Source organism: Eucalyptus grandis, chromosome 9 (assembly GCF_016545825.1).
Source record: "Eucalyptus grandis isolate ANBG69807.140 chromosome 9, ASM1654582v1, whole genome shotgun sequence".
In the NCBI taxonomy this organism is placed as follows: domain Eukaryota; kingdom Viridiplantae; phylum Streptophyta; class Magnoliopsida; order Myrtales; family Myrtaceae; genus Eucalyptus; species Eucalyptus grandis.
Window position 1 is genome coordinate 28,969,971 of NC_052620.1, and position 26,164 is coordinate 28,996,134.

Consider the following 26,164-nt stretch of genomic DNA (forward strand, 5'->3'; position numbering starts at 1 on the left):
AAATATCTAGGTTTTAGTTGAGTGTTTCAAATTATGTAGCAATTGCAGCGAAAGCATCTACTTCATGGACTCTAGTTTTTCGCATTGGTAGCCTCTTAGTAGGCCACTAATAACTATTGGATGTCATTTCTTCTAATAGATTGAAGGCTTCTTCTGGTTTTTTATTATTCAGAATTCCCCCTGCAGTTGCATAAATCATAGAACAGAAATTTGTACTAGACCCATTATAAAAAGTTTGTATTTGCATCCACATGGGTAGTCCATGATGTGGGCATCTCCTAAGAAACTCCTGTAATCTTTCCCATGCTTCATACAATGATTCATCATTCATTTGCATAAAATTAATAATATCATCACGCATTTTTGCAAACTTTACAGGTGGAAAGAACTTACCAATAAATTTTTGAGCCATACCATTCCACGTAGTGATCGATTATGCAAAAAAAGAAGAGAGCCAACACTTACCTTTGTCTCTAAGAGAGAATGGAAATAATCTCAATCTAATAGCATCATATATAACTCCATTGTATTTAATGATGTCACAAATTTCAAGAAAAGCATCAATGTGAGAATTTGGATCATCGCTTGGTGGCCCACTAAATTTCACTGATTGTTGAAGCATCTAAATGAGTGATGACCTGATCTTAAAGTAATTTGCTTGTACTACAGGTCTCTTGATGCTTGATGTGGTGCCCTAAACTGTGGACATAGCATAATCTCTCAAGCATCTACACCGACTTTCATTCTCACTGTCTATCATCTCCTTGGCATGATTTCTCTATTCTCTTGTTGCATTTTAAATGTACGTTCAATTTCTAGATCAAAATCATAAAGTTTCCCTTGTTGGCTACTTGTCATAAATGTATGTTCGATTGCTAGATCTTCTTCGTATCTCATTATGCTGTATAAATAAGGAAAATTCGATTAATTAGAAGGAAATCCAAATATTTTCTCATAGATATTGCATTATTTATTTCCTAAAATAGGTAAAATAACTCTATTTTATAGAGTTATCAACAATTTTTTCACATTGCCCTTGAACTTATTAATGATGTTTTAGAAGATGAACTTATTTGATAATTATTACATGTGCAAAAGAAACATGCATAAGGCTGTACTTATATTCGAGCTTGGTCTACAGTCATATAAGAGGCCGGATCAGCGTTGGGCAACGATTGAGCTGTCGAAGAAGCCACAACACCGAGGGCTGCATGACCTCGGCAATCTAGACCCTCACGAACCCATATGCTCAGCAACCAAGACCCATGATCGATGACCCAAACGCTCAAACCCAGACCCTTAGTGACCCTTGGCCACCCTCATTGACAACTAGGAACCGTCGGCAAGGAGAGCATAACCATTAAGTGAACCGTCAAAACAGTGACCGAATCTGGAAATTAGATAGGAAGAAGAGGGTAAGTACACTAAAAGTACTAAAAGTTGTGTATGGCGCTCATTTTGGTACCAAAAGTTTTCGCCAACTCACTTAAGTACCAAATCGGAGAAAAAACGATCACTTAAGTGCCTCTGACGAGATATTCTAACCAAATTGATTACATGGCCGTTATAATTAAAATTTCCATGTGATTTGACACCTTTTAAAAAATCCAGTCCACGTGGGCGTCAAAATGACGTCGCACAATAATCACCTTTTAAATGAAATTGTCACTAAAGTGATCACTTTTTAATAACGATTGGCACTAAAGTGATTTTTTTTAACTAACGACCAACACTTAAGTAATCACTTTTAACAATAACTAACACTCAATTGATCCATATTTATAATTTTTGACACTCAAATGATCACTCGTCAACTTGTCTACACAGCGTCATTTAGGTCTTATATGCTGATTGGCCACGCCAATAAGCCACGTAGAATTAAAAAAATTAATAAAATATGACCACGTTGAATTTCCGGCAACATTGATCAAAGTTGGTACTTAAGTGATCGTTTTTTTTTTTAAAGTGACACTTACATGATCCAAAAGAAACTTTTGGTACCACAATGAGCACCGTGTATAACTTTTGGCACTTCTAGTGTATTTATGTCGGTAGAAGATGAACAACAAGGGAGAAAATGAACCCAAATCCGGCAAACTCGAATCTTGGTAATCGTCAACCGTCTCCCAATGACCATAGCCTTTGGGCTTACGTCGACCGGAATTAAGAGCGAATGGTGTTGAGAGAGACGAAGAACAGTAGAATCAAGGGAAAGATAGGAAATAGGAATTCGAAAATGTTATCTGCTGACCTTAAAAAGAAAAAATTCGAGAACACTGCAAAGCCAAAACTGGGAGGAGTTGCCTTGGGCTCTAGGCTTAGCCAGTGGTAGCTTTGAGTTGGAGTGATCGACAAAAATTTTACCAAAACACTACAATTTTCACTAAAAAACATTGAAGACCCAAAGTCCCCTCTGAAGCCACATACGGCCAAAGCTTGTTTAAAAAAAAATATGGGAAAAAAGAAAAACATGTGTAGAGTGGTTGAGACATCCATCATCAATGCACATTTGTTGTAAACCAACTAAATACGACAGCGATAATTTCTAATATTAGGCGTGCAAGATTGATGACAAATGAAGCTAGGTACATTAAATTTCAAAACAATGGGGCAGGTTTCTTCTATTTGAATGTTCACTTTTATCTACATTCAATCACATCAGAAAAAAATTAAAATATACATGCAGCGATTGACGTACATCATCAATGCACGGCTGTTAAGCCAACTAAATACGGCGAGCAATAATATTTTATGTTAGGTGCACAAGATTGATAGAGAAATTGTGTGTTAAAGTGATGTGATCAAAGGTAGACATGGACATTCAAATAACATAAACCTGTCCCATCATCTTAAAATTTAGTGTACCTATCTTTATTTGCCATACAATCGACTTTGTTCTCTTCATTTCTCTTTTCAATTGCTTGGAGCTCAACATAGAGTGGATGGATCCTGAGCTCAAGCAACACCCTACTAACTTCATCAATCAAGTAAGACATAAGACGAAATTCGGATCGAGGGCCTAAAATGGTTATTCTTGTCCCAATAGAACATCATATAAATGGGATCAATTCTTTTTATCCCATGTATAATCCCACATCTATAAGAATAAAATACAGATTTTCCCCTCCTAACCTCACAGGAATGTTTCCCTGTTTACTTCTTCGAGTTCGGGGCTGTAGAAGCTGCTGCTTTCATTTCGAGTAAAGCATCCTCAAAGCACTTGGCCAGAAAATCAGGGTCGGGGATGACGTCCTTGGCCACCAGAAATTGCATGTCCGCCCTCCCCGCATAGCTCACCATGTGCATCGTGAGTGCCTGCATGCATCGCCTCTCAAACAGCCCACATCAGTCCTGATAAAGATTTCATTCTAGATACCGCAGAAAAAGAAGGAAAAGAGAGAAACGATGAGGCGCGAGTATTTTGGAGCCTTACGTGGGGTAAACTCGAGACGTTCACCCTTATGTACGTGATGGGGTTCCCCCCAAACGTGATCTCCTCTTGCGGCCCAAACACGTTTGAGATGCTGAACGTGGTGTTGCAGCAGATCCTGTAGTAGAGCAGGCTTGCGACCTGCATCAGCAAAAACAGAGACAGATTGCGCATTTGTCAGCTTATTGTCGTTCTGTTTTTCGAATTGTAGAAGCACAAACTGATCCTTACATGTGCTCCTAGATAATTCATGGCCATATCCACGATTTTGTAGGAGAAGTGAGCCTCCAGGGATTTCTTCTTCCGGTCCACCATCGACTTAGCTTTTCTCAGGTATTCGAGAGGGTCGCCACAGCTTCTGCTGTAGTGAACTGGGAGGGGCATAATCCCGAACTTGTTGCCCCACCTCAGTCCCGGGTTGCCTTCCATCAAATTGGATAGTTCCTGGTTAATACCACATCACACTCGATTCGGTCAACTTCAGTTAAAAGGCGAAAAAGGAAGTGAGATCATGAAAGAAAAGAGAAGTGAGGAACAGCAGCGAGACCCGCCTGCAACCCCTGTTGTTCTCGCAAGTTCACAATCGCCACTCCCGTTATTCGAGTCCCTTCCCGCACGGCTGACAAAGGCAAATGAGCATTTTTAGTCGTCTGAGATTCGTCATCTTTGAATCGACAAAAATCAGAGTGTATGTGCGGAAATGCTATTCGTTTTTTACCATTGGGAGACTGGTGGTCCATGTATTTGAACAAGCCCAATGATATGATCCCGAAGAGAACATCGTTAATGGTCTGCATTTGGAGCAGTGAATGAGATTCATCATCATTTGGTATTAGCATGGAATATTCATCATCTGGAAGTTGACTTCAACAAAATGCATTGGTAGTCATGAAATACAAGAAAAGCATGTAGTATTCTTCCTCTAAAGATAAATGACCTATGAATGGAGTACTGGTCGCGCTCGATAGAGTCGTGCAAACCCTGGTAAGCACTTGTCAAGATCAGTCGACCCCGGCAGTCATTCGAGCGAACCCAACCAGCCCCTGAAATCGGCAACAGCGCCTGTTGGGGATCTGCGGTTTCTGTTGCTCTTTCTTTATAAGCTTCAACTTTTATTATTTTTTGCATTTTAAATGGGGTTAATACCACGAAAAACCTTAAACTTGTACACCTACAAAAAAATTTACTACAAATTAATAAAATCTCAAACTACTACGCCCATGACAAATTTATTTTTATTAGTTTCCGTTAAATTTTACTATCAAATTTCTAAGTTGAATGATAAGTGACAGTTGATGAATATACTAGTTTTTGATTTTATCCTCGGTTTGTCATGGGTATACCGATTTGTGATTTTTTCTTGATATTAATCTAATTTAATGAAAACTAACAGAGAGTAAATTTATCACAAATGTGTCAATTTAGGGTTTTGGTGGTTAAAAAATTACTTAGGAGTAATTTTTCATAGTTTAAAGTTTTAATTTTTTAGTAAATTTAATTAGTTATACCGTTTAGAGTTTTCGTAATAGTAACCCTTTTAAATATGGTTGTTTTATGTTACTAAAAAAAATTATAAATACGCAATGGCTCCATTACATCATCATTCAACTACTTGTCATACCTTTTTTTTAAATGAAAATTTTAATTTGAACAAAAATATTAATGGGGATCACATTGGAAAAAATATTGTGTATAAAGTGAAGATTGAACAAATTAGGAAAGTATTGAATCAGCGGTGCTATTTTTCTTTTTGGGTGATAAACACATGGAGCTTACCACATTAGCGACTGCTGATTTGACCACCTTCATATCCTCCAGCGAAAACCTCGCCGTGGCCAGCTTCCTCGGCCAGAGTTCCACCCTGCGCCACCACTCGGCGGCGTCGTCCGATCGCTCACCCACATGATCCTCAGCACAAGCTCCACTACGAAAACCACCGTGAACCACACCACCTCCAACACCCTCACTACTGCCTTCCACCACTCGCCGCCACCGTCGCTCCTCCTCCTCCTCGTTGATGATGGAGGACCGATCGTCGGTACCGCCTCGAGGTCGTCCACCCGCCGGACCCTCCCAGAACGACGAAATCGTGAGATCCCGTCACCAAGTGCATGGTGAATCCGTAACACCATGCACCGGTGGGCCATCAAGAGGTGGACGTCCCATAGGGGCTTGTCGTCGCCCATGAGCCCCGGCAAGTCGGTGGACAGGTTGGCGAGGTACTCGTTGACCGCCGCCTCGTCGGCCTTCGGCGATGGGGCCGTGGACCAGGATGACATGGCGGTCAATGTCCACGTGGGTCCTCCTCCGTGCTCTCGGCCTGCGGAGTCCGTACCAAGAGGCTGCGAACACAGGGTGCATAAACATGGGGCAGTTCGGATCGCCAACTTGAGGGCGTCCACATCGAGGGGTTGCCTCATGCCAAGGCGCAGTAGATCACCTGGTTCATCTCCTTCGGAGGAACAGGCGCCCCATCGGTGTCGGGGGCTCGTCGGAGCCGTTCTCCGAACCCCATGCTCGTGTGAAGATCGAAAATGAGGGAATTTTCAGTACGGATGGAATGGCGGGAGAATCACGACAAAGTGCCGGAACGTCGAAGTCGCACCTCTTGAATGGATAAAAACACGAATCAGAATCTAAAGGAGTAGTCTAAAAATCGAAGCTCTTGTTTGCATGGCGGGGAAGGGGAGGAGTGCGAGTGTCCGATTTATAATTTTCAGGCGAGATTGCGCGAGGCTCTAGCATATATGGATCTTAGCCTGTGCAAGCATCTTTTCGCCAAACATTTCTTAATTCAATGGTTCTTAAAAACGATTTATAATTTTCAGGCGAGATTGCGCGAGGCTCTGGCATATATGGATCTTAGCCTGTGCAAGCATCTTTTCGCCAAACATTTCTTAATTCGATGGTTCTTAAAAACGATTTATAATTTTCAGGCGAGATTGCGCGAGGCTCGGCATATATGGATCTTAGCCGTGCAAGCATCTTTTCGCCAAACATTTCTTAATTCGATGGTTCTTAAAAACGACAGCTAAAAGAGGCTCTAACACTTGCATGAAAAGGTCGATTACATTGTCGGCGTGCGAAGAAGTCAGTTTCATGAACCTTTGCGGGGTAATCAAAGACCAAACCATTCGAAAGTCAACTTGTTTTTCAGTATCTCTTATGTCATTCTCTTTGCATCTCGAATTTTGTATCCAATGGACCACCTGGATATCAGCAATCTTTCGTGTTCCTACTTTAGTTAGGCATATTTACACGCTATAAGATGAACGGTACCGCATGCTTGATTGTAAATAGTCCAAATGAAGATCGGACCACCTTGTCCTTTCGTCCCTTAGGATTTTCTTTTGCTTTCAAGACTCAAATTTGCATTGAATGCATGGGACATTTGGTAACAACTAACTTCTCAAATTAATAAAATCGAGCCAACCCAAACTCACCATAGCCATCATTAAAGCTGCATTTTGCCATTTCAAGTTTCAGTCAAAATAGGATCAGATAGACTATGATATAATATATTTTGCTATATCTTATCCACTATTTGATTAATAGCAGTAATAAAATTAGATACTTTCTTATTGTATTATATACATTATTTGGTGCAAACCTGAAAATACACAAGTGGAGATGGTAAGAATCTTTCATGGTTCAAAGCTAAAAAAACACAAATGTGCATACAAAGATAACTTCCATCAATTATCGTGATTATTGTACTATCTAAATCTTAAATCGTAAATGAGCTTTATCAATCAATCCATGATTATTGCACTATCTAAATATGAAATAGCAAAAGAGCTCATTGCAGCATTCTAGATCCACACATTCAACTATAACAAGAAATGAACAAACTCTAGTAACATCAATGCGGTAGATCTGCCAGCGAATGCCAAATCTAGTAAGGAAGCAAATATGATCATTCAACTTCGCAACACTGAAAAGTATAGTGCTTTGACTCTCTCGCTACTTTTGTGCACCTTTAACTTGAACCATAGAGTTATGGAGTAGAATGAGTTTCAAGTCTCTTGCTGCTTTCGTTGACTTTTGGCGTAAACCAGAGACTTATTGAGGAAAATGAGCTTCAACTCTCTCGTCGTCCTCATGAAGTTTTAACGTGATCCAAAAAACTATGAAGGAATCGTGAAGTTTTAACAAAATTGAGAGATACAGAAGAGAAGGAGACGAAGAGTGTAGTTTTTCTTTTTTAATTAATCTCATTGCCCCTTTCTTTCATCAAAATTGGATCATCGACAAAATATCTTTCATCAAAATTCATCTTCAATTTTTATTAAGCGAACACAAGTTTTGTGGTGATTCCAGACAAATGTTGCATCAATGGAACACAAGAAATATATACACTTTTACGGAATTTAATCAACGATATGATGACATAAGAAGCTTTGCCATAATTTAATTGACAACAAAGTGTGGTGACAAAGATACAACATTGGAATTTAATCACTGACAAATATCTGTAAACTACAATTAAAGTATAAAAATTGAAAGATATCTATATAGCGGAAAATATAAGTTGCATAATAGTAAAAATAAAGATAAATTTGCAAGAACATTGAGTTCTTTAATTGATTGATCAAGATTTACAAAGAATGGGAGGGGAATTGTCAAAAAGCCTTACACCTATTGTACAGTAGCCAATTCAATCATAAATCTTTCAATTATGTTAATTTAGCATTAAACTTATTGTAAAATAGTCAATTCAGTCTGAAACCTTTTAATTGTATCAATTTAGTCCCAACCTTTTGACAATTTACTAATTTAATCTTAAGCTTCTTACAAATAACAGTTCTTCTAGCCAATTTTGACCGTGAATCGCTGACATGGCGATCTAGTCAATGTTAGTCTTCCTACATGGTGCAGCTGGCACTAGCATGAATGATTTGTAAATTTTAAAAAAAAATATATATATATATCAATTTTTATTATTTTTATTATTTTTTTCATTTCTTTTCTTGGTTTTCCTATCTAAAAAAAAAATCAAAAATTGTCCATGTTAGCCCAGGCTACGCCATGTAGGATGTTCAACGTTCACTAGATCACTACATTAATAATTTTTGGCTAAAATTAGTCGAGAAGACAACATCGGCAATGCATTAAAAGGTTTAGGAATAAATTAGTAAATTGTTAAAGGGTTTTGGACTAAATGGCATAATTGAAAATTTTAAAACTGAATTGGCAAATTATTAAGAGGTTTTTGGACTAAATTAGCACAATTAAAAGGTTTAAGGCTAAAGCCAATGTACAATAAATTTATGACTTTCTGAACAATTTTTCCAAGAATAAGGTGTGGCTATTTATAACCCATATATTTATGACCCATAGTCAACAGTTACAATTTTGGAATTGAATAAAATATATAACAATGGTTACAACAAGTTGTGCTATTCACTACCCCTTATCGTCTAGAACACTTATCCACATGAAGTTATAAATTCCCTAAATTTTTTACAACAAAACATGACAGCAGGGTGATATGACGTTGAGATGTCCCACGTGTCGAGATGCCCTGGGAGTGTTTGAGAGATGAGGTAAATAAGATGAGGCATGCTCAATAATATACATATATGCATGTTGATAAAGATCCAAGTGATATTGATGCATCAAAAAATTATATGTCATACGTGTGCATTGAGTAGGTAATAACCATGCATTCGTGTGAGATACTTATAAAGAAGGTATGGTGTATGCTTATGTCTTGATTATGTTGCTCCGATTGTTTGTGAGTGTTATGCTAGGGTGGGTGCGAAATTGAACCCCTATTTTAAATTTAGAGATTTCACTTGCTAGGCTTCAGGTCATTCCTTTATCTTTTAGACATGTAGAAGTGCCACCCCCCACCACCGCTTTTTGGAGCCCTTGTAGACATTGAGTATGATTATGAGGAGGTTGTATTGCCTAATATAGTTTTTACGTATACCAAGTGTACTACTACGATGTGGGTCAACATAAGACTTGCTAAATGGGTTCCTCATCAGTATGCGCGTGTGGGCCGGCTAATTCTTGGGCCAGAACTTTTTCAAAATGAGGATGGGTCAATATGGTTTGGGCTCGGTTTGTGTTTTAAAAAGAAAAAAAGAATCTCAGGTTGGGCCCTTGTTGTAGGCTCGTCCGTGCCTTGGGTGGACAACTTGGGTCGGTCCCAACTCGGGAATCGACCGGGTCGCTTTTTATATTATATTATAATAATAAAACAATAATTTAATCAAAAAATCAAAAAAATAAATTATTTTCATAAATCAAAAAAGAAATCAAAAAATCTCATAATTTTCCAAAAAAAATAAGAAAAAAGCCAAAAAAATGATTTTAAAAAGGATCAAAAATTAAAAAAAATGCTTTTAGGTCCAAAAAATAGAAAACGACCAAAAAAATATGTTTTCCTCCACAAATGCATAGAAAATCCCTTGAAAATCCAGAAAGCCTTAGGGTTTAAACAAGATTAGGTACCGAAAGAGCATTAGTGATTAACTAATGTAATCAAATCCCTTATCTTAATTTCTCTAGTTGCACAGAGCTAATATTCCTCACAATATTATGCTTGGGTTTCTAATCGACCCATCCCAAATTGATTAGTGGCGACTCATTTTCAAAATTAATTTATAGGTTAAAAATTGGAACCATAAGTCGTGAATTGGTGGGCTTGGAAGAGCCCGGGCTAAGCCTAATAGACCTAGCCGAGCCATTAACCTCCGCAAGCGCCCATCCTTAATCGAGCACCAAAAAAGAGGTTGCGACAAACCCTTTCAAATGACTTATTGTATCTTCTTATTGACCTCAAGAACATGTTCAATTAAATCACCATTTTCCCATCGATAATCAAATCAACTCAGTTATTATCCTTGAAAGCCTCATCTTTTGACTTTCCGACTGTGCGTGAATAGGTATACATTTACGAAGGGGAGGCATTGTTCCTGCAACAAATGACAAATATGGATTACTTATAATCCATAGAGACTTAATTGAAAAAGAAACAAATTCTTCATGTGTGTGTGTGTGTGTGTGTGTGGGGGGGTTTAACAAGTCAACGGTCAACGGTCAAGAAGTCAATAGTCAATAGAGACCGGGTTGGGTCGAGTCAAACTAACGACCCGGCTAAGTGACGTCATTGTGACATCACCGGCACGTGCCTTACGCGTGCATGGGCAACTGCGACTAACGTCACGATGACGTCAACTGGCATGTGTGGTGCACACGCAGGCGATTACCCCCACACTTGGCTCACATGCGCCGACAAGGCCGTTTCTTCGGCGCGCGTCCGGCGGCAAGCCACTCGTTATTTTCTCATCTCAACGAGAACTACAACCCCGCACTATCAAAAACAAGTTTTGATTTACGGAAAATCAAAAAGGGGGGTGAACAATACAGGGGTGTCGAGATTTCCATCCCTGAGCGTTCGACGGCACCGTTTCTCAAAATTTCGACCAAAAGCAATTTATAAACATCAAAAGTGATTGGGAAACATGAATAGCATTGCTCTGATACCAATGTTGGGAAACAAATTCCTTAAAAAATCAATCCAATACTCAAACGATCGAATATCGAAAAATGAAAGCAGAAAAGTGCCCGGAAACATGTTACACTAATCGAAGGCATATCACGGAGTTGAACATATCTTGTTTGCCACATATTAAGTACAGTTTTTTTATTTTTTTATTTTAGGAATCCTTTGAAGCCCTAGGTTCCATTCGTCGAGAGGAGTTTACTGCTTCAAGGGGGAAAGTGGAGAAAATGTATTTCTCTCTCTGAAAAAGCAACTATACAGATATCCCCCTTTTTACTTTTTTATATATTACATTAACTGCATTCTTTTATGGGCCCTTCACTTACGGGCTGGGTCTTGGCCCAATATGGGAAGACGGGCTTAAGTTGGCCCATCAAATATAAAAACCCATCACTAGCTGTTAAAAAGGAGAGAGGCGAGAGAGAGGGGAGATTCTCTAGCAAGAGTCCAAGGGGGAGAGAGACCGAGAAGGGGAGAGATCTGAAAGGAGAAAGCAATTAAGAGAGGGAGAGCCCGGAAAAAGGAGTCCTCCGACTGTCCAGCCACGCCCAAAGCTCGCTCAACGGCTCCCGAACGCACCCTCAGGCCCGTTGTCCTTGTTTTCCCCAAGTTGCATCCGAGGTAAGCCTTGAGCTTGAGTCTTGTTTGTCTTCTCTCGAGCACATCACAACTCCAAGGATTCTAGCTTGGAGGAACGCAAGGCGACTAGACCTAGTCCGATCTATAGAGCTCGCCTCTCATTCCTCGCCCCTGAGCCGAATAGGGGACACCATTGACGGCCCTCACCGTCCCCCGTTTCTACACCTGGCTTCTGGTTTGTTGAACCAAATCTTGATAAAAACTCTTTTTGATGATTGATGTTGTCAATGACTTCCTTAGCGTGTTATCGTCTCTCTTTAATTTGTCAATTGTTTTGTTCATTGTTGACCAAATTCTACTATTATTTAAGTCTAATGCTTGCGAAAAATAACCAAAAAGTTGGTCAGTTTTTGGTGTCCACACCCCTCCTTCGAGAATTAGAAAACTTATTTTCAAGTTTGAATTTGTACATTGTAAATTTGGGGTCTTCTACTTGATTATCATTTACGTTTTTTTATTATAATTTGTCACTTCTTGAATTTTTTCTATTCTATTTATTTTTAATCCCTTCCATCGTTACTTAATAAAAATTTATTAATTAATAGATTGTACTAATATATCCAAGATATGTAATAAATATAAATACAATTATACACAAACAAATCCAATTCTCTTTCGATATGTCCCTAAAAAATTATGATTCGGATGAATTCTTCCCCCGGCTAACGGAGAGATCTCAGTTGAATTTCACATTTGAAATTGAGAATAATTTTATAAAGAAATAGCCCACTTGTTTCTTGAGAAAAGATGGGAACTATGTTCAATATCGTTTCATTAAATAGTTGGCTCAACCCCCAACTTCAATTGGTACCTTTTCATGAAAAGCAAATAACAAATCTAATTTTTAACTAAGATTTCGAAAACCTATTGCAAATCGAAACAAATGAAAACAATAATTTTAAGTTATTTTGAATTTTCTATTTTATATTAGAAATCAAATATTCTCTTGCTTCTTTAAGTACTCTCCATCTTTCCTTCTTTTACTTTCCTCTTCAACTTTCATCTTCTTCCCTTCACTTCTTCACTCTAGAAGAACACCCAAAATCACTCTCCAATAATTTGAAACATTTGTATTCACTTCTCAATCTGTAAACATCCCCTAATCACTTGTACCACTTTATTTATAAGTATTCTTTACCTCTTAATGAAATTACAAACCAAAGTTTGGTTGGCATAATTATTCTATAATTTAAGTTCTATTAGTTTATTTACATATAAGTGAGATCTCCAGTTTAGTGCAGACTACTGCCCCTGCAGAGGCAACTCACATTTAACTTTTCCCTTAGTTTGTTTATCAATAGGATCTCTGCTCGAGTGGAGACTACTGCCCTTGCGTGAGGTCACCATGTAAATTTAATTATTTTTCACCATACCCCTTTTGAGTGCGGACTACCGCCCATGTGAATGTTTCATTTTATTTGTTTATACAAAACACGTAAATTTAACCAATGAAGTTCACTGATTACATTAACTATATTTCAGATATAGAAGTCATCGAACTCTTTCACTTTTATTGTAAAAATAATAAACATAGACAATTAAATTAGCAAATAATTACCACTCAATTTTCTAAAAGATGTATTGAAAATCTTCTTTGCTAACTTCTTTTCTTTATATAGATCCTCAAACCTTGAGGGTTATGTGGTGTTAAATCTAGGGGGAAATATTGATTAACTTAAAACATTCTTTTTAATAGATTTGTCGAGTTTGACTCATACTTATCTTAAGTGAGGTTTGTTTAATCAATAGTGGTCTGGCAATAAACCTCCGTAGGTGTAGTGAGACCGTTGGTCAGCTCTAGTTGAAAACCTACGTAGTGTAAAACAAACTTGTTAAAATGAATTTATTAAAAAAATCAACTTCTTTCTCTAGTTTTATATCAATAATATCTTCAAATCAAGGTCCTATACATAGAAAAGATATAAACATAGAAAATGGGACGATTCCTAAAGTCCAACTTGATTAAATATTTCAACAATCAAATTATAAGCTTTTGAAAAAATTGGATTACGTAATCATAATTGAAAAAAGAGATATGCCTCTTTCAAGACCTTTTGAAACGATTGCACTTTCAAACCAAGATTCCCTTAATAAACACATGCAAAAATATAATTGGTCCAAGTGGGTATTAAACCCTTACTAAGAAAGATTTAAATATTTTTATTCTTCAAGTCTTAAGATTCATGACTATTAAACTTCGAAGAATCCATCTTAGGAACCGTAGAAACAAGCCTTTATAATGGCCCAATTCATTTTAATTGTTTAGCCTAATTTTTCAGTATCACTCAAAAATCAAAATATTATAAAATCTTTAACTCTCAAACTCAAAACGCATAATTAGAAGATAGCAGAATGATTTATTCCCTTAGCCCTTGTCCATGGAATTCATTACAAAGCTATGCTTTTTGCATTTGGAATCAAAACTTTCAAACATAGTCCAAAAGGAGAAATCCTCCTACTTCAAGCTAACAGCACTAGAACTAATAAAATCATTACCAGGTCAATAAATTAGAGTGACATAGTTTTACCAAAATGATGGGAACTAGACAACCAAGTTACCCAAATAGTTGTTCACGATAATGAACCCACGAATATTATACAACATCCAGAAGGAAAGCTTGAGAGCACTCGAAAGATCAAGAGAAAGCTTGAACTTAGGCAGTCTGAAGGCCTTGCTTTTTTTTCTTTTCCTTGTTTTCCTTTTATAATGTCTTTCGGTCACTTTTGTCTAGAGTGAACAATAAAAGAAATTTTACACCTTGGCTTTTTTGGTGATCCTCTGGTGATTTTATGCACGCACTTGTCTTCTTTTGGAGATTTCCTTGTGATTTTGTGCAAGTTCTTTCATTTGTCTCCATCCTCATCTAACAAGTCAATTTCGTAGCAACCATTCTCATTAGTGTTGCCATTGTGATGGGATTCACTGAAAGAACCTATGGATTTGATTTCTGACCTGATTTTTTGCAATGTAACAAGATATTGATCAAGTGATTGAATTGCTATTACTTGGACTTGGGCCAATGATTTTTGTTGAAAAAATGAAGCAAATTTTTGATCAATTAGTGATTTGACATTTAATGGATTTTTCCGATTCAACCAGTTTAGGACTATTGTTCGAGGAAAATATCAGTGAATTCAAAATTGTCGCACTATTTGGTTTGAATTGTCTAACTAGATATGGGACATGGGAGTGATGAATTTAGTGATTGAAATCGAATTTTCAGGTCATAATCCAAGAAATTCTAAAATTAATGAAAAAATGCATGAGATTTTAAAATTTTGATTCATGAGATGTGGGTTTGAACGGGTATGGAAAACTTTTAGGTTGTTTTTGAATTTTTTAAGTAATATTACAATGACAGGTTCAAAATGATCCCACCATTGTCCAAAACAAAAAGGTAATTGTGCAATAGGGAAATCTATTCTAAAGTATAAAAGCCAAGTACGGCGATCTTCATCATTTTAACAAAAAAAGACATTTCACCATACCTATTGGTAATCCCAACAAGTATAAGTAGGAAGGCAAGGTACCTCGATGGTTAATTGGGCTTGAATCCTTCCACGTGTCAAGTGAATTGACATGAAGGATTGTAACTATGAAATGGGTAATCTTGTTTGAATTTTCAAATGATGAGAAGTGTTTAAAAGTAACTTACTTGGTTTCGTCTAAAATTTGTTCATGGTAAACTTAGGATTTTGATAAATCATGTGATTGTCAAGCCAATTTTCTATGAAAATATTTTTCACAAAAAATTTTGGGTTTTCATGATAAAATCCTTTTTTTATCTCCATAGTAACTTGGTGTTGGCTTTGGTAACGAATCATGATCTTGTGGAAGACCGCGATGTTACCATTGAGGTGGTAGGTTTTGTGATTGAGGAAGAGGGTGGGTTTATAAATATCTTACTAAAAATTATAGTATTTTTGTGAGGCTTGAGAAACTGACACTACGTTAATGTTACAAAAAATTATTCCTGTTGAAGGATTGAAACTCGAAGATATCCCTACAGTAGTATATACAATCCACTGTTTGCTTTTGAGATTGTTTAGTGCTGAATGATCACCTACAAAATGCATCCTTACTAGATAACTTTTCTAAGTGACTTTTATTCTTTTTCAAGGGGTTTAATTCGACAACGATTCCTCTATCTATGACGACGAGATCAATTTGTTCCTACTCAATTATCCCACTGTCATTAGTTGAAAATATGTTGTTGTTGTTGTTTTTGCGACTTTGCAAGTGATAATGCCGAGTGTTGACAGGATTTCGTGTGATATACCTTCTTCTTTTTTTCCAAATTCTATGACAATATCTTGTTCTTTAAGAAGTAATTACGTTTTATTTCGGGTGGTTTTTGAATAAAGCATGCAATTTATAAATTTATAGAAAAATTTCATCTTCAAACTTTAGCTCTGCAAGTTATATCTATGTGTTTGTGTGTGCTTGATCAAGTCAAGCTGCATGCTTCATATCATCAAGTCAAGCTGCATGCTTCATATCCTCGAAGTAACTGTGTTTAAAGTTTTATTTATTTCACAAAAAATGAATAATTTGAAAAAAGCTTCATAAAAAATATCATTCATATCGCTTGAAATAATTAGTCAATAAAAAGAATTTTTATTATTAACAAGAAATTATGTCTAAATATATTCATGGACAATGAATAAATTTTTTGTTCATTTATTAAGCAATACTAATGATCACTTTTAAAATATATATATATATATATATATATATATATTGTAAATCGTTTATTTTTCGTGAAACAAATGCACCTTAAATTAGTTTTATTCTATGAGAATTCAATAAAGAGCGGCTTATAGCTAGAGAATATGTTTCGAACAAAATTTCTACGTTATAATGCAATTTATATGGTAGGAGTAACATACTTCAGTAGATTTGTCTTTACGTATGACAAGTATCTTACTAACTTATAAGTTTTGTTAGATTAGCAATTTATTCGTCTGGTACTTTCCTTTCACAAATTATATTTGGTACATGATCTTTTATGATTGACGTGTGCAATTACCCCTTTTAAATTAGATTATCATTCCCTATTAGATTTTCAATTAGCTCATGAGGAATTTTTTTTTTTTTGTTCAGTCCTACGCTATTCCTACTCTACACTCACTCTCAGACTTTTGCTCTGCCTCTTGCAGGGCGTGGGAGTTGAAACCCACTCTTGAAACTTACGCGTCCCCACCCCCATCCCCCCCGAGAAGGTGAGGATTTGAACCCTCACCTCCCCCTTCCATGTTGGAAGGTTGGCCAGGCGAATCCGGTGATTAGCTCATGAGGAATTTAAAGAGGGCAAATTTAAATCTCACGCCATGTTCGGTCACCACCGAAATCTTGTCTGTAATGCTTCATTATAGAAAAATTACTAATCATTTTTTTTTTAATTTTACCAATGGGAGATCTATAGTTAAATACTTTTTGCTCTAGTACATTTCACCGATACACAATTTCATATGTTTCTTAATATATAAAATTTTCACAATTTTCTGTATAAGAGATTATGAACTGGATAAGAAAAAATTAAGATGCTTTCATTTTGTTGAAAACTTAATGATAAAAAAATTTGCATGAAAAATCATTTTTCAAAAAAAAAAAATGTTTACCTTTCATTTGTTTGATGATATAGGAAAAGTGATTCTCTTTTCTCTAAAAGGGAAAAGTTTATTGTTTTCAGTTTCTCGAAAACATTTTCCCGTTGATTAATATGTTTTTTGCCATCCAAATTCCAAAAAGCTAGAAAACAATTTCCCAAAAAATATTTTTTTTCTCAAACAAACAAACCTTTAATTATATGTTTGAATTCATGTCTACCTACAAAATCACTATTAACATGTAATAACATGAAAGTTGTTGCTTGTTCTAGTAAAAAATTACCAATCACATGGCTAAAAAGCTAGTTAACGAAAAGTCAACGTTTGTCATACAAAAATTCACTAAGCGTGGCCACGAATGACTCGAGATAGTGACGACCAGTTTTTTGCCATGTTAGTGTTGCATTATCTTGCTGAACAACTAGTGGCAAGCACATGATGACCAGTTTTTTGGTTAATAATTACTAATAACATGGGAAAATCCTTAGTTATCCAGAGAGACCAGGCACGGCATGACCAGTCATGTCACACCAGCAAGGCCTAGGGTTGCGGCTTACAGTGGGACAAGTTGGCCTGGCCCGCCTTGGCCCAACCCATTTCATATTGATTCATTCATTAAAGAGTTTCTCACATTCCAAATACCACGTCAAATTAAGGAACTTTATCAGTTGAAGCAATCATTGTGGGAATTTATTAAGTAAATCATATCTAACCGATAATATGTGCATATGGATGTACTCATATGTGCTTGCCACTAGTTGTTCAACAAGATAATGCAACACTAACATGGCAAAATTAAGGATTAGAAGAGGTACCATGAAGCATTAATTTTAGAGATAAGGCCAAGTGAATTCTCATTCTAAGTAATTTCATTTCATGGAACCTAGATTTTTTTTCCCCAACCACATATTTTGCTAATCATTTAAACTAAGCTCAATCCAATGGATCCATACATATATAAATTTTTCGGCCAAGAGGAAAAACAGAATTAAAGTCTCAATAAATCATCGCTCGTCATAATACCATGTCATAAATGATTCACTTTACTATGTGTCATGACTTTTTATAACAAAATAAACAAAAACAGAAAAGATCCCATTACTTCAAGATTAGAGTACAATCGAGACTAATTTTAAAACTTGCATTAAAATCGTCATATACCTTAATTAGGAGAGTGCATCAGTCTAAGTCTAATCCCGGAATTAGATTAGTACAGGACCACTCATTCTTATATATGCAAATTTGCTTCCTCATGGCCGTGATCCTCTTTTTTTTTTTTTTTTTTTTTTTTTTTTGACCCGGGGAACCGCGCGCACGGCCGGCAGCGGGGTAAACCCTGGGGAGGCAACGCAGACCACCACCCACGCACCCGGGTAAGATCACCAGCATTCGAATCCGCGATGGAGTCCAGAGCCCTACCATCCACGCCGCCACGATGGGTGGTGTGATCCTCTATTGATTGTTGGTGAGTTGCGGATTTTTTTTTTTTTTTTGGATAGCCGGTGGGAGCTTTCCAATTCCTTTTTATGTTTACCTTGAAATTGTAGGGGTATGAGAACCAAACCGGCCGCGGAGTCAAGTGGGCTAATTCCCAATTCCATAGGATGGGAACCGACTCTACTCGATTGCATTCCTGATTCCTGGATGAGGACCGGACCGACCATCCTAATTTTTCTCTAAAGTTTTGGAACAGTGGCATCAAAGAAGCTACTTCTTGTAATTTCAATCCCAGACTACCAACATCGTACTCGCCTGCTCGGACTTGAAGCCACCTCGCACGCCTCGTTTTGTCGCACTGCTACTCCACGACAATCCCCCGGTCCCTTTCCTTTCTTCATGCGTGTAAGCAAAGGCGCATGATGTTCTCCAAGTTCTCATTTATCTGCCGCTTTCGGTCCAAGAACTGATCAAACCCTCTGTCTAAGAGAGGTTTAAGAGTGTTCTTGATATGCCTAGACATCCCTTGCTTGTGTTGCTTCTTGGGTCGTCGCGTTGGGGTGATTTCGCTCTTGTGCTGAATTGATCTGCGCTCCTGTTTCTTGACATTATGCTGTAGTGTTAAAGCTTGCGCCTTTGAGATTGGTTTCAGTCTGCTTGGCATTGGGTTTTATTCCTTTTTTTTGTTTTGTTTTCACGTAGGTTGGCATGAATGGATGTTGAGATGTACAGGATAAAGTTCCAATTTAATATACAGCATGTATGAGAAAAACTAAAATGTCAGTTGCCTGGGATTCCTCCATGCTTATTGCCTCTCTGTGCGTTGTCTGTCTTCCTCTATCGCCCACCACCTGTTCGGTGAAATTCCTCAACGAGGTGCTGATTCGCTTTAGATAATTAATTCCTATGCGTAAGTCTGTGCAGTTGTATACTTCAGCTGAAACCTCTACTCTAGTCCCTGAAATTAGAGATTGATTTTTAAGCTAGTTGGAATATGGGTAGAGTTTCTCTCTTTTTCTCTCTGATATCTTCTCTTATTACATTCTATTTTCCTAGTTACTCTACTCAGCAAACAATGGTAGAAATAAAGGATGGAGCCATTTCTGGATGTTTGCCAAGCACTAAGACATTTGTGGTCCACTATCCGGGTTATCCTTCCTCTGCCTCACGGGCTATCGAGACTCTTGGCGGAAGTGAAGGGATTTTGAAGGTGTTGCCTCAATCACTTGCATTCTTAGTAGGGTCATTTTGAGGTTTCTGGGGCCATATATGTCAACTGGAAGCTTGAACTTTGCAGGCACGCAGCTCCAGTTCAAACAAAATGGAACTTCGTTTCCGGCCTGAAGACCCATTTTGCCATCCTACTTTTGGGGAGCTTCGCCGATGCAATAATTTCCTGTTGAGAATATCAAAAAGGAGCAAGATACGTGCTAACCCTTCACTTACTCAAGATCATAGTGCTGTCAGCAATACTGGAATGAGTCTGGAAGGAGATCAATGCACTAGTTCTTCTGGTGCCAATAAAGAAGAGGATCAAACGCAACTATGTGCTGATATCGCTGCTCGTGTCTCCGAGGCATATGTTTTTCAAGGTTAGAAGCTAATCGAAACTCATTTGCATCCTTTTGTCAATTCATTCTTTACAAACTATTATATAGACTAGGGTACTTGATGGATGATTTTATAACTAGTAGTTGCCAACAAATTTTGAAAAGGGATGGCTGATTATCAACATGTTGTTGCTGTTCATGCTGATAATGCTCGAAGGAAAAAGAAAAAAACTGGAGAAGTGGAGGCGCCTCCCTTTGGTAAAATCTTTCTCACGTTTCTAATATCACCTATCGTGTCAATAGGATAACTTTTTTCCTTTAATATTACTATCCATAATTTTCTCATTTTCCTTTCCACGGTGGTCTATATAGCAAAGGATGCTCTTACAAGTGTCGAAAGTGAGGATGTAATGATGATCGTTCCCCCACTCTTCTCATCCAAGGATGTCCCAACAACTTTAGCGTACGATTCGCTGCTCCTTTTCTGTCATATCTACTGATTGACCTACTTCTTTATGATGCTATATTTGGAATTGGCTCTCAATTTATCCCTTTTTTTGGCTCTTTGAATCATGCCTTTGAGTGATTGATAGTGGTACTTTCTATCAATTCAACTGGAAATATCATAGCAAAGTACACATAATCACATCAATATAGCAGAAGAAGAATTCATTTGCTTAATGAAGTTGTAGACTGGGTTTAATTGATGCCTAAATCTAATCATAAGTGTAGTTGGAAAAACCACTTAATGTTTGACATTCAAAACCAATTAGATAGAGTTGGAATCGCATCCAGTGTAGGCATTACGGTTGTCATTGCCCCTGAATGAAGTGCAGTAATAGAAGTAAAGTGGTTAATATTATGAGGTAATGAAAGAAATAAGAGACAAGAGGGCAACAAGGACATGTGGGAGCATGAGTTCATGCTTTGAAGGATGGCCCATACTAAATGGCGATAAGAAATGATAATTAATAACAAAGGAACTGTAAATTCTTACAGGGTCAATTTAGACTTTGAGAATGATTCGTTATATTCTATGGATAAGTAGAAAATCATCAAGAGCCATCCTCCTTTTTTAAACATTGTCACCATTTTTTCAGGTTAAGTCGTCCCCCGGCCACTTCAAATTTAAAAAGGAAACAGGATACAGCTGCTGAGCATGTTGAGGTTTACTTTGGAGGCCTAATCTCACTAATACCATCTGAAAAGATTCATTTGGGAAGACAGTAAAGTAAAAGAATTATATCTGTACAACAATCTTAAGGAGCGTGCATTCCTTCTTTTGCAGGTTTTTGTGGAGAACAGTCTGGCACTTGATTTCAAGGTCAAAGATATCCTAAATTTTTAGTTGAATGATGCTGGTGATTGGGTAGACTAAGATGGTTTCCAGACTTGGTATACTGAGTGATGTGGCAATCTCGTAATCTTTAATGAGTCTTGAACATGACCTGCCCATCTCAGTATGCCAAATTACTTGTGCTTCTTTCTTAGTTATACTTAACATGGTCATACGCAGCAAGCAGATTATGTTTGTTCTATATCTGTTTCACTTAATCATCCATACAGATCCCAAAGATAATAAATTGGGAGGAGCGACTAATCCAAGGATCAGATGAGTGGGAGAGGCAAATGGCTGTGTCTAAATTGTTTGAGGAGCGGCCCATATGGCCCAAGAATTCTCTTTATCAAAGATTGCTAGATAAAGGTCTGGACTTTGGAGTTCTTTTGCTCAAAAGGTAGTCAGCATTCTTCTTATTTTGAGATGTGTCTTCAAATTCTAGTGTGCGATAATCTTGATTATTCTTCTGTCAGATCAACGTCAAATAATTTCCTTTAATATGTCAGGTCTTGTAGCCTTCTCACAAATGTGGCATACTATTTCAATAATGGGCCATTTGTGAAGTTCTGGATAAGGAAAGGATATGATCCTCGTGAAGATCCTGATTCTCGCATGTGAGGTTTCTCTTAAAACAAATCCTTTGTTTTGATCCTTTTCTATTCTCATCATTCTTCTTTTGTTGTGATCGTTCTCTGTTCACATTGTTCTTCTACTATGTTCTTGAGTGTCTATGCAAAGTGAAACCATTGAGGAATTTAGGGTGAAATAGGTCAGTTAAAAACATGGGTCGATATGTTTAGTCTGTTTTCTGTTCCTATGCTTCTAGTGATAGAAACATAAGGGGTTGGGAGGAGAGAGGATAGACTTAAAGTTTCTTTGGACACTACATATTCTATGTACAAGTAGCGATAGCAATTGGAAGTAGGGGTGACAATTTTTTTCGCATCATCGTATTCTTGTCAGTTTCTTGTACCATCACCAAAATGTTTAAACATGTTTACAAATATTTTTTATTAGAATAAGTAAAATCATCTCAATTCATGTCAATTTTGAACTATTCGTGTTGTGTAGTTTCTAGTTTGATTCTCGCAGTGATTTTTGTTGTCGGTGCCATGACAAATCTCCTAGTTAGATGTCATTAGTTATAATGGTATTATTTTCTTATGCTGACAAAACAGATATCAAGGAATTGATTTTCGAGTGCCACAACCATTGCAAAGTAATTATGATTTAACAGCAAATGATGAGTAAGTTCTTTTTACAGCCCCTTTTGGTCACTCTAGCAAATTCTGTTGCTGTTATCGACTCTGCAGCAGTAATGTTGAACTGCCTAGGTAGAAAGTGTTGTTATATAGGATACTAACCTGTTTCACGTACTCTTGGCATTTAATTTTGTTGAACCGACTTCTAACTGCTAGTGATCTCTTTCTCTCCCTTCTTTTGTCTATAGGTTGGAGCCTAGCTGGGAGGATATATGCAGTTTCCGTGTTTTTCCTCGCAAGAACCATGTATCGTTGCAACTGTGTGAACTTGTTGATGAATACATTCAACAAGAGATAAGGAATCCCCCAGGCAAGAGTATTTGCACGGTTAGCATATTTTTAGTTATTCTGGATATATGTGAACTGGCTGATCATCTTGCCTTGACCCCTTCTCTCACATTCGTGGTCTGGCTTCTCCTTCTCCTTCTTTATGCTCTGCCCACAATTCCATCTACGCAACACTAAGACACAGTTGTAATATCTAAATAAAACAGTTCTGTCTTTGTTGGATTGTGTTTGAGGCAAATTCCATTGTTCTGTCCTTTGCAGTTTAAAACAGGGTGGTTCTCGGAACCTCTGCTTGATAGCTTGAGACAACGTATTATGATGAGAGTCTTGTCTGTGTACCCAAAACTGGGTGCGGAGAGCTTTTTGAAACTAGCTTCAGAACGTTTTGAGAAGTCCAAAAAGATGCGGTTTCTTGACAACACCATGAAGATTGATAAAAAGAAAGACCAACAAGACAAAGGTCGCAATCAATTTTCCATCCTCATATTTACTCTTTGATGTTGCCTTTTCCCTCCGCAACGTTATTTCTGTGAAGCTCGTTTAAAAGAGCGACGAAACTCTTGTTTAAGTTTTCACTTGGAATGATGGATGGTAATCTTCAGGTGAAGAGAATCCAGTAATAGATACTGATAACGATGAAGAGGAAGAAGAGATTGATGATGCTAGAGAAGAAGAAGTCGATGCATATGCAGTAAGTGATTCTTTCAAACTTGTTCAACTTTCTTTTTTCGCGAATTAAACATCCCTTTCGGTCTCTCTTACATTTTGTTCAATTCCTAACTAATTGAATTTGTGTTTTCCACTTTCTAGGTGGCTGAGGAGGGTGATATATCTCTGCAGTCATTTCCTTGTATCCTTGGTTTATATTCAAATCCAAAACCAGCGTTCATGAAAGTTCAACAGCTGCCCATTTTATTCAGACACGAGTTTCAGTTAATGTTTGCTAATACAGACCAGTAACCAGTCAATTTCCTATATATTGCTAGATGCACCTATGGAAAACATCTCTAGAACCTACTTGCAGGAGCTCTTTGGCAGTTTTCCATCCACGGAGCATGGTTTTGACCCACAAAATGCCGATGGGAGCGATGGAGAGTTTCAGATATATGAGCAAGAAAGTGAGGAGAATTACTCTGATGATTATGAAGATGAAGATTAAGGTCTACAACTTTTGGATGTAGAGGTTAATCCTTATATTGTTCTTCTTTTCCCAGCCATGTTCTTATTTTACTGTGATCATAATTTATTGACCACCTAGCGGCTATCATCACTAGGAAGCTAGCCGTGTAATGTTAATGAGGTGACCAAAAACGTCTTGTACATATGATTTTAGTCGCATTTTTGTGGTTATATAATGAAAAGTTATTACCTTCCTTTTCCCTTGAAATCCTTAACGGATGAACCATTTAAGCATCGAAATTGAGTATAAGATGACGATACGACCGGCAGCTGGGCTAGGTTTCAGCGAATGCTCACGTGGCTTAGGGAGGCCAAGTCCGGGTCTCCGAGACAAATGCTGATGGTTATGTGTCCTGTTATCTTCAGAAATTCATTGTTATCGACCAAGGGATATGTTTTAGTTGGAAGATATGAATTCTATGCAAAGATCACCTATTCGCCCTCATATCTATCTAAATAATCACTCCTTTGAAAAGGTTGAAGAAATGGTAATTACAGATACGTAAATTCTAAAGCACGACTAATTGAGGGATATGCAAAACACCACCCATCTGTAGTGAAGTGTGGCATCATGCATTTGGTTGGATATATCGCTACCAAATTGTAAGTATATATGAGGATAGGATAAAGAGACGCCCGAACCTCCTCATAAGCGAGGCGAGGGCTCGTTTCTGTCTTGATTTCGAATTGCGTATCATCACCGTGGGTGTGTGCTTGAAAAATAAGAAATTAGGACATAGATAATGATATCTTCAGTCAAAGCTTCGACGGCTACCGAGTTTACATGCCCAACAAAACGAGGGAGAGAGAAACAATGGAATATGAGGACAGAAAAAATCATCTTCCCCCAATGAGAACTTCCGTGTTGTTTTTACAGAAGCATGATAACCCAGGAACTAATTCTTCGTCCTCCAAAGAGGGGGACATGGATGAACTCACTTATTCCCACCATTTTTGACATATCTGTGTCCCTCGCCGGGGCTCGGGCCGGAGTCCTTGATTTCTCCGAGAGTTTGAAGCTGTTTAAAACCATGTCCTCTACCACAGGGTTTTGGCCCCGAGTTCTTCGCTTCCCTCGGAGACAACTCCCTGGGAATAAGCTCAACCCTTCCGGCGACATTCCCATCCAAGCTCGAAGCCTCCAAAGGTCGACCCTCCGCAGTCAAAGGCATGGACATAAACAAGAAAACCAGCAGAAGGAAGAGAAGAAGGAGGTTGACAGACTTTGCTCCTCGTCTCGCCATGTTAGATGGATTGAGTACAAGCTTTTGCGCGCTTTGTGCAAGGAGATATATTTGGACGCGGTTGCTTGGGGTGTCAGGCGTTCGTTTTGGGTTTCCCATTGTTTGACTTCTTAAAGTGGAGGTTATCAACTGTTCGAAAGCCATGTGAGGGGTTTGAACTTAACAAGGTGGCGCCACCGGAATTAGCTGCATGCGCAAGGCAGGGTTACTATCATATGGCCGGTTGCCCGTAAAACTGAAATTACTCCTGGAATATAGGAGCTGATAAGTGCCACGTATCGGAATAGAACAGGTAAGCGGATGACGCCTATTGGATCTTCGCGAAATTAGTTAGTGCAAACACGCTTTGGGCCACCTATCGAGATGTTCCGACCTGTGTTTCATTTGATCTATTGAATGGTGAGTCTGTGTCGAGCGAGAGTGAGGTTTACTCGCACGATTGATAGGCGTAATATGAACTAAAAGGAGTGCTATTGCAGTCATTATAGTTGGATTTGAACCGAGAATGAAAAGGGCAAAATGTACTTCTACAGTTCGAGCCGTCCCCATCACATTGACAAGATCTAATTCGGGTACGAATCAACATTCGGTGGAATAACTTGAAAGGTTGGGACAATCTTACACACGAATTTGAAGGGGGGGATGCATGCGAAAGCTCAAAGTTAGGGTC

At 37.8% G+C, this 26,164-nt stretch overlaps 1 protein-coding gene, 1 non-coding gene and 1 pseudogene across 8 annotated transcripts; 2 read left to right on the forward strand and 1 right to left on the reverse strand.

Annotated features, from left to right (window-relative positions):
- The first annotated feature begins 257 nt into the window (after positions 1-257).
- Positions 258-364, forward strand: LOC120288638. The gene has a single exon (XR_005546741.1). It is a non-coding gene; the product is annotated as a small nucleolar RNA R71 (small nucleolar RNA).
- Positions 365-3,025: 2,661 nt separating this feature from the next.
- On the reverse strand, positions 3,026-5,945 carry LOC104420496 (annotated as a pseudogene).
- Positions 5,946-18,748: 12,803 nt separating this feature from the next.
- On the forward strand, positions 18,749-24,450 carry LOC120288019 (general transcription factor 3C polypeptide 5-like). 7 transcript variants are annotated; one of them, XM_039301260.1, is made up of 16 exons: positions 18,749-19,037; positions 19,335-19,542; positions 19,689-19,842; positions 19,930-20,224; positions 20,348-20,440; positions 20,555-20,645; positions 21,283-21,349; positions 21,471-21,513; positions 21,747-21,918; positions 22,028-22,135; positions 22,700-22,768; positions 22,972-23,110; positions 23,333-23,531; positions 23,674-23,762; positions 23,882-23,921; positions 24,058-24,450. In XM_039301260.1, the coding sequence occupies exons 3-16, from the start codon at positions 19,708-19,710 to the stop codon at positions 24,228-24,230; spliced, it is 1,713 nt and encodes a 570-aa protein (XP_039157194.1). In that variant the 5' UTR covers positions 18,749-19,037; positions 19,335-19,542; positions 19,689-19,707; the 3' UTR covers positions 24,231-24,450. The 7 variants fall into 7 exon arrangements, with proteins under 7 accessions (XP_039157194.1, XP_039157193.1, XP_039157192.1 ...); XM_039301261.1 differs by lacking the exon at positions 18,749-19,037 and adding an exon at positions 19,046-19,192; XM_039301259.1 differs by lacking the exon at positions 19,335-19,542.
- Positions 24,451-26,164: the final 1,714 nt, after the last annotated feature.

Coding starts and splice junctions, on each gene's coding strand:
- LOC120288019 (XM_039301257.1), top strand. CDS start 19,627: ATGGGTAGAGTTTCTCTCTTTTTCTCTCTGATATCTTCTCTTATTACA. Junction 21,919..22,027: donor GGAGTTCTTTTGCTCAAAAG/GTAGTCAGCATT, acceptor TTAATATGTCAG/GTCTTGTAGCCTTCTCACAA. Junction 23,763..23,881: donor AAGAAGTCGATGCATATGCA/GTAAGTGATTCT, acceptor TCCACTTTCTAG/GTGGCTGAGGAGGGTGATAT.